We start from the raw sequence: 9,124 nt of genomic DNA, 5'->3' as shown, positions 1-9,124 counted from the left end.
TTTTTTTTTTTTTTTTAATTCAAAGTTGTTTCCACAACTTTTTAAGCTTATATTTACAAGAACCTAAATTTTGGACTTGCCAGTTTTTCTTTAAGTGTAGTGGCCATTAAGCCCTTGGTCAGTGATTCTGTTGACCTCCCCAGTCAGTGGCTATAATGAAGAATGTTTGTAACTGAGGCATTACACAAGTGATCTTAGATGAAGGAACTACAGTATTCTTTCAGAGGGCAATGAAAATTGTTAGGAGACTGGGACACATGGCTTATGAGGAGAGGCTGAGGGAACTGGACTTATTTAGTCTATGGAAGAGGAGACTGAGAGCGAATTTAGTAGCAGCCTTCAGCCGAAGGGGGATTTGAAAGAGGATGGCGCTAGACTCAGGGGTGGTAAATGGCAGAATAAGGAGCAATGGTCTCAAGGTGCAATACGATAAATTTAGGTTAGCTATTATGAAAAACGTTCCCACTAGGAGGGTCCTAAAACACTGGAAAAGGTTACTGAGAGAGGTTGTGGAATCTCCATCCTTGGAGGTTTTTAAGACCTGGCCAGACTTGTCTGGGATAATGTAGTTGGGGATGGTCCTACTTTGAGCAAGGGGGTGGACTAGATGACCTCTGGTGTGTCTTCCAACCTTTATTTTCTATGATTCTGTTATCTTTGTGGAATATATATGGTCTGTCAGAACTGCATATTCCATGTTTTTCTTTGTTGCACTTAATCCCCATGTTTAATCTTTTGACAAGGCCTTATCGTTGCAATTAGAAGCGGGGGGGAAACAAATATACAAACCCAAGAACTGTGAGACTATTGGTGTATGCCCAGATTACTCAACAAACCTTACAGCATGTCCATGTTGAGGTGGTAAGTTTATTTTTGCCCATGATGGAACTGTGTAGGAAACCTCTTCTTTTTCTTAACTTTAATAATGCCTAGAACTTGGTGTCTTGCATTGTAGCCCTCATCCTTTTAGCTGATGGGCCTTGGGCAGGGCATCTGTCAGTTTCTGCTGAATGGCATAAGGCATTTGCTTTTAGTGGTTGTATGAGTTGGATGATTTTCAGAAACTGTTTGACACAATGTGAATTTTGCAACTGGCCTTAGGTGGGGACAAGATTTTGCCCTTTTCCTCTTGACAACCAAGAGCCTGCAATCTGAAGACAAAGCTGAACCTCCTGCCTGGAAGCTCAGAGCATTCATCCTGAATTATTAGATTGTTGTTTTTTGTCAGAAGTTAAATGTTAGGTTCTTAAATTGAATGTGCAATGCACCTATAAATTATGCATAATAAATGCGTACACAAATAATGATTAAAAAATACTGTTGTCTTTCTACTGCAAAGGCCTCTATGTGCATTAACAAGGTAACAAACAAATCAAATTACTAGGGCAGTACATTCAAATTAATAAATAAAGTGAATAGCAGAAAGGATCAAAAGAGAAATCCACATGATTGTTAAGCAGTAAAATCTCAGAAGCCCAGGACAGTGTGTGGATAAAGGTGGATGCAGTTATCACAGCTGCAGGCAATTGATATAATTAGGCACACAGTTAGGCCCTATGCTTCTGAGTACTGGAAAATCTGACCTAATATGTCTTTTCCATCTCTCATTTCTCTGATTCTTTGAGATAATTGTGCTGAGTGGGGTGTTTACTGCATTTCTTTTTGAGTGCATGCTACTCTGAATTAGACCCATGTGGATAAATAGGTAGGTAGGTAAATGCAGGGCTTGTTTTGACATGGGAGTGATTTGGGGTGAACTCAGTTGATTAGTCAGGCACTGCCTGCAGTATAACTGGTATTCTCCCTTCACCATCATTTGGTCTGATCTCTCATTTCTGTTTGTGATCAGGCGAACCGAGATGCGGTAATTAGCCGTGCTCCTGACCAGAAGGATGATCGAGCTGTCAGCCTTCAGGATGCTTCTGCAGTTTATGACCTTCTGAGTATCACGCTGGGCAGAAGAGGGCAGTATGTCATGCTTTCTGAGGTACCCAAGCTGGTTGTTACTGGAACTTCAACCTAAATCTTGCAAACAGAAACTGTCTTTTGAATGATAATCATTGAATGCAGATGGGGGAAGTGAGTAGGAAACCTTAGTACCTGAAAACTGATGAAAACTGTCAAATCTGTGTAAGCTCTGACCAAGCTCTGCGTGACTTGTTTAGGCTTCTGAATCTATGCTTTTACACTGAAATAAAATGGGCCTGATTTGAAGAGGTGCAAAGTATCTGCAGTTCTCATTACTTTAGAAGGGAAATCAAAGACTATTTCCAGGCAAGGCCATCAGCAAGGCACATCAAGTGATTTGTGCCTTTGAGCTATGCCAGAGCCAGTGTATATGACAATGAATTAACATAGGGCGAAAGATATGTCCCTTATTTCTCTCAATTTTTCTTTTAGTGCTTGGAGCGAGCATTGAAGTTTGCATTTGATGAATTTCACCTCTGGTACCAACTGGCTCTTTCCATGGTAGCTTGTGGCAAGGTAAGGCTCAAATTAGACAAGCTAACAGGGCATGTATTTCTCCTGAACAACATTTTTGTTTTAGTTTGGGGTGTGCAAAATCACTTATTTTATATGGGTAAACAGATAAAGCTTTTGTTATAGCTTAGCACTGTCTGGTTAGGTTTAGATTATTCTTCGTTGCCAGATGTGTACTGTGAATCAACACAATAGGATACCAGTTGTTTGGCTCTCAATGTCAAATGGGAAACCAAGCTTGATTTATTAGCTCTAGCCACTAGAGATATCAGAGTAACTTTTATAACCCTTTTCCACATACTCAAAATAAATTGTTTGTGAAGAATAGGGAAGTGGAGGAAGAGATGCTTGGTATCTGATAGGAACTCCATCACCACCAACTTTGTGGCTTTGGTCAAGTCACTCTTGAAGCTTTAAGTTACCCATCTGAAAAAGGGAATGTCATTACTATTTGTTCCAGAGGGATACTGTGAAGCATTAGGCAGTCAGTATTAGCGAATGGCTTTGAAACCCTCAGATGAAAGGTACTACAGAAGAGAAAAGATTTTGTGGGGTGGGTGTGGGCATGCACACACTTGTATGAGTTCTAGAATTATTTTAGTTGTAAAACTCAGGTTGGAGAAGTATAAACTTTTTGTTGTTTCTTTGATGGAACGCCCTGCGGGGCTGATCCAGGATTTGGCAAAGGGGGTTGCAGGAGCAGCCACCCCTGCTCGGATCCTCCTTCCCACCCATCCACCTTCCTTTCTTCCTTCTTCTTGCCCCTCCCCCTTGCACCACAGTAGCCTCTGGGCTTCCAAAGCAGGTAATAACTACCCCTCACTTGCCCTCCATGCTGTGGTCAAAGGCATGTCCTGTCCCCTCCTCCAATCCTGCTGCTGCTTCCCCTGCTTTCCCAGGAGCAGGAAAAGCTTCCAAGATGTTCCAGCCAGGGTGCATGGGAGCTGGGCTCAAATGGGAATAGCAGTAATGGCAGCAGTGGCAATGGGGAGGGGTTCTTCCACCCTGCCCAAACCCCCACCCCAGAAGCAGGCACAAGGAGGGGGATCCCCCACCCCCATTCCATCCTCGATGCTGCTGTGGCTGTTCCCAGCTGAGCCCAGCCCATAGTCTGGCTGGAGCAAGCCAAAGGTGCTTTGAAGCTTCCTCTACCTCTGGGACAGTGGGGAAAGCAGCAGCAGTGGGGTGGGGTGGGGAAGGGGACGTGTCTTTGAGCATAGAGGGGAAGAGCAGGGGGATTCTGACCTGCTTTGAAGATTTAAAAAAAAGCCCCCAGAGACTCCTGTGGTTTGGTACAGTCCGAAAGTGGGGAGCTGCTGAGGTATTGCACCCCCTCTGGATCCACCCCTGACTCCTTTGCATGAGTGAGTAGACAATTTAGGTGTCTTAAATGCATTCAGTCTGATCCTTCTGCTGTGAATCCTAGTAGGGGAAGCAAAATTGATAGGAGGGTCACAATGGTTGTTCAGCAATGTAGCCATCTCATGAAGAATTTGACTTCCAGTTGGAGTATGAAGAGGCTGTCACATGGTATCTACATTTAGCCATGGCAAAGTTGAGCTAGATTTAGAGAAGCCTTGGTGAAAGGCTTCTCATCTCATTGCTGGTGCCCTGAAGTAGCAAATTTTCTCCTACTTTAAGGGATGGAGTATGATTTTTGTGGTCATGACACAAGATTCATACTCAGAATTTCTGAGTTCTTATTTCCAGCTGTCACAGGTATGCAATGTGACATGTTTCAGTAATCTTTGTGCCTCAGTTTCCCAACCTGTAATAGTGGGGCAATAATATTTCTAGTCTGCCACAGAATATTTTGCATGGGTGTTACTATTTAGTGAACTCTTATTTAATGAAAAGTAGTTATAAAGAAAAAAATCTAAATATTTTCAGTAAGCACAAATATGCATGAATGGCATTGTACATCTTGCTAGTTATATTGCATCTCTCATATACTGGTTATCTTCCTTGGATTTCTTGATTTATATTTGAACAACTACTCCTGTCCTTGCAGTAGCAGGGCATTGGCAGTGTTTTCATCACTCTACTTTATTTGCGGCAAGTTAGGGTGTTTTGATATTTTGGGCATTGTGTGTCTCAGTTATATGAGAGGGTTCCCCATGAAGTTTTTAAGAGTAGTTAGACAAGTGCTTGTCTTGGTTGGTTGGATGAGCAGGGGATTGGACTAGGTAACCTCCTGCAGTCCCTTCCAGCCTTACTTTTCTATGGTTTTATGTCTTTTTTTTTTTTTTTTAAACTAGTACTGTTACTTCACAGTAGGAGTATTTTTGGAACTAGCATTTTATTTTCTTGTGCATTAAATGTACTTCCACTATACAAGGGGCAAGAAAATATTAGCTCAGCAACAAAGTATGCAATTACATGAGCAGGAAAGGGCAGAGGGAATATTTAGTGGGATTCATTCATGCTTCTCAATTTCTGGGTGGGGTGAGAGAGGAAATTGAAAATCTTTCCTTGAGCTCTTAGTTGCAAATACGGAAATGATCACTGCAGTACGTGAATTTATGAGCAAAATTTAAGCTGTTGGTCCAATCAATAAGCCTAGAGTCCTAGTCCTAGTATCCTGCACTGTCCACTTAAAGGTGCAAGTCTGGGGAAGGTTTTCAAAGGCACAAGTAGGAATTCAGTCCTTGGCTTCCATTGACTTCCATCTGTAGTTAGGTACCTGTCTTGTGTGCATTTGCATTAATCGTCTTGATTTCCAGTCCTGTGCCTCTTGGGCTATTGACAGCTAAGAGGGCTGCAGGGGAGGAGTATAGTGACTTCTATCCATTACTATGACCGTGAACATTATCTACTCAAGGGTATCAAAAAAACAGCAGATGAAAGGTGAAGGATAGAGACTTGAACATGGCCGCACAGCAAGTTTGCCCCCAAAGCTCCTGTAGGGTTCTCTCTCTACCCCAAATGTTGATGTTGCAGAATAAGAAAAGCTATATGATAAACAAGGTTCTGAATTTTTGCCATTAAACACTTAAGTGAAGGAGTCTGTCTTCTCCTTGTGTTATATATCCGTTTGTGTACTTCTCTTGCTATCCTTTAGATGTTGTATATTCAGCATGTAAATTAAATACAAGGACCAACACAAGTCACGCTCATCTCTGTACAAATATACTTGATGAAATGAAATAAAAGGCTATTTTATCCTGTTGCCTAGACTTTAAATATTTAGAAAGTAAAGTGGCCTGATCTTGCAAATTGATATAAGAGCTCTAAATACCCTGAGCCTTATATGGGACAGAGGGAATTCCCTTACCCAACAAGCCCATCTGTGCAGTATTCCATTTCTGGTCCCAAAGCATTCCCAGAGGATTCCTATCATATACTCTGCAATGCGTCATCTTGCTAATGGGAGATGTGGCATACATTTTTATACTGCTTTGCAGTTTGATAGGAGGACAGAGTTCATGTAAATGCAAGCACTCAAACATAGCAGGAAGGGGATGATGAGGAAACAGTGTGGTCTGTCTAGACCGCAGAATACACTTGAGCTTTTAAAGGCAAAGATCTCTTTTCACCTGTCTCTCGGCCACAACCAATTCCTGATCTCATTACCAAGAAATGAGATCCCACATCCTGAGGTGTAACTTTTCCTGCAGTACAGGGAATCAGATTCATAAATCATTGATGTGACAAGAAGCCTGATCATCAGACTGTTTTATTGACCTGTGAATCTTGAAATCTTCGTTTTTAAAATTTTTAATAGCCTCAAAATTTGTCCTTTGTAAAAGCAGTATAAAAACCTGTATAAAATTCCATTTGTCCCTTATGTTCTACCAGTCTCAGTTCCATCTTGGGTGACTCGGCGTACCTCAACCTTATGGGCTATGCGTGGCTCCAACCACCCCTGTACCATGCCCCAAGCCTCGCAGCCGTACTGGACGTTGTTTATTTGATTTCCCTCTCCACGCCCTCACTGGCGCGCTCTGGCTTGTCTTGCAACTGCCCGCTCTGGGGCTTCTCGCAACTGCCCGCTCTGGGGCTCAGGCGGCGGCGTCCTGGCCCCCTTCCAATCCTCTGCTCCCCTTCTCAGGACTGGGGTCAGTGCACCCCTGAATGTTGTGCCCTCTCTGGCACCGGGGCTACTGTGGAGCCTCTGTGAGGCCTCCTCCAACCCCTAATAGCTTCACCCAGTCCTCCAGTGTAACAACAACAAAAAAAACAATAACACAAGCTCCTGGGCTATAACGCAAAGTTAAACCTCCTGGCTAAACATCCTCCAAACCACACCACCTCTCACCCTTGTAACTAGTGGTGGGTACCTTCAGGCAGTACTCCTTTTTCCTATCTGCAGGCAGAGAGAGAGAGAGAGAGAGAGCACTCACAGTCTCCAGCCTGGGTCTTATAGTGGTCAGCCCTGCCCCTTCCGGTCAGCGGACTCGCCAGGAGTGGGCCCTTAGCTCCTCCTGGTTGTCCCTAGCAACCAGCACCTGAGCCCGTCCTACTGCTTTTCAGGTAGCAGGTACCTTAGTGCCCTGCTACATTATTGATTAAAAATCCAGTGCAAAATTTTACAATCCTGTTTATTCAAAAAACATTTTTTAAGTTCCACCTTTGTATCTGTCTGTCTTAACATTCCTCAAATGCCTATTGCTGTAGTGCATGCTGTCTGGGAAGGGCCTTTTGTGTTTAGCGCCATCTGGACAGCAGCTTCCAGTCAACATTACGCCTGCTCTGGTATCCCCCTCCATCCTGGAGATGTTGTGTGTTGGAACTAGGGCTATGACACAATTTTAATGCTTCTTTATACTGTGCCTGTTGGTAACCTCCTTCAGAAACTAGAGATTGACCTCATGTAGTGGCTCCACATCTGTGTCCTTTATACAGAGATTGGGAGGCTGAGAGTGGCCATTGATTTGATATTCCTATCTGGTCATCGGAAGGAATTCTTAGGCTGCCTGATGCCTTGTTCTCAGGTTTGCACTGTAAGAGTGAAACTAGTTTATTAGGTTGAACAAAAGATTCAAAGTGCAGAACTAAAATCTTTATTCAGGAACTGATAAAGGGGGTCCAGGAGGTGGAAGGGGGGGAAAAGGGCCAGTTTTGATGTATATGAGAAAAGGGGGGCTGTAGTTTGAAGTAGCCAGTTTCTCTTTCTTCCCCTCCTTAGCTAAGCAGCTTCTGACAGTGTGGGTGGGAATTGTTAGCGTGCTGCACTTCTGTGAAATCTAGGCCACGTCTCTTTAGGTGCCTGAAGTTAGGCCAGAATTGTCAAGCTCGGATGCCTAGATGATTTATTATGGCACAAGGGATGTGAATACAGCCCTTGTGCCACCACAGGCATGTCACTGGTCTCAAACAGGCTGTCTTTCTGCTGTGTGTTCCCTCTCATATTCACCACATTTTAGGGCATGGTCTCCTGTCAGGGACTGGGTCCAAAGTCCTTAGAAGCAGAGGACACTCCATGCATCAGAGCCAGGCTTCATTTAACAAATCTACTGGTCTTCCGAGAACATTTTTTGCCAGAAATTTATGGTGACCTGTCATATTGATGGAGAAGATGAAAAGAAAATGCCCAGGAAACACACCTGGTTTGAGCAGTAGAAAACAGTGCTGTCCACAGTCTTCTAACTAAGCTCCTCCGGGTCACCTCGTTTTGGAGCCAGTGAGTAGATTTCTGTGCGAGACACAGACGTAGCTATTCAGGGACATCTGTCAACTAGCTTATTTCTTTTGGTTTAAAAAACAACACAGATGCCTGTAAAAACTACTCTAGGGGCTCTGATTAATCATTCATTAGTCATTAAGCTGACTTTTCCTGTGCCCGTAGAGGGCAGTGTGATGCTCCTGCTAGGAGTGAACATGTTCTCCTTTCCACTTTTGCCTTGGGGATGGATATAGGTAGGGTCTGTTTTAAATTGTGGTTCCGGCTTGTGGCGCAGCGGGTCCTTCAATCTTGGAGTTTCCCCTGCCCACCCCTGCCAGTGGGCCCTGTCAACTTCACTGCTTGCTCCTGATGGCCAGGAGGTGAAAACCATGGTTTTAAATGTGGTGTGGTTTTTGCCTCTCACCACTTGCTGCTGACCAGATGGGAGGCAAAAAACATGGCATATTTAAAACCATGGTTTTCACCTCCTGGCCAACAGAGGCAAGCAATGGGGCTACAGTCCCTCTGCCAGTCAGCAGCAAGGGAGGTGCAGGGGGAACTCCTGGATTAAAAGAGCTGCTGCACCCTGAGCTGGGCCTGCAATTTAAACAAGGCCTGGGGTATATCATATGATGAAGGAGAAAGCTCAAGGCAGGCCCAAGGATAGCAGAGGAAGCATTTCCCAGGGAGGCCTGTAGTGCTGGAGACCAGTCCCCCAAGGGCACAAAGCCAGGTAGTACAGTCTATGGGTCCTTATGCTTGGTGTTCCTAGAGTTCTTGCCTTCAAGCTCATGGTAATATCCAGGACACTACTGAACATTGACAGGGGACTAGTATCATAGCATTCAAAGCCAGGGCAACAACTGCACTGCAGGAGGTGGGGACTATGTACATTATTCCTTCTCCCTGCCTCAGGATATACCTGAGGGATTCTGGTCAACATTATCATATAAACAAAACATTGAGGAGGGGGGTGGGAATGAATTGGGACTTCAACAATGAAAGCAGTACCCCAGAGAACCAAGAGAATAAAGCACT

The 9,124-nt window shown here is 44.0% G+C and overlaps 1 protein-coding gene across 2 annotated transcripts in view; it reads left to right on the top strand.

The window, feature by feature from the left end:
* TTC7A (tetratricopeptide repeat domain 7A) overlaps window positions 1–9,124 on the top strand; it is a 246,883-nt gene that overhangs the window by 61,488 nt on the left and 176,271 nt on the right. For both annotated transcript variants that reach the window (XM_019549352.1, XM_019549351.1), the window contains 2 exons: window positions 1,850–1,987; window positions 2,401–2,484. In XM_019549352.1, the coding sequence (XP_019404897.1) occupies window positions 1,850–1,987; window positions 2,401–2,484 (222 nt within the window). The remainder of the gene's footprint in view (window positions 1–1,849; window positions 1,988–2,400; window positions 2,485–9,124) is intronic.

Source organism: Crocodylus porosus, unplaced genomic scaffold (genome assembly GCF_001723895.1).
Source record: "Crocodylus porosus isolate Cpor-Errol unplaced genomic scaffold, CroPor_comp1, whole genome shotgun sequence".
NCBI classification, from domain to species: Eukaryota; Metazoa; Chordata; order Crocodylia; family Crocodylidae; genus Crocodylus; species Crocodylus porosus.
Note: the sequence above shows the minus strand (reverse complement) of the source record. Positions and strands in the feature narration are given on the sequence as shown.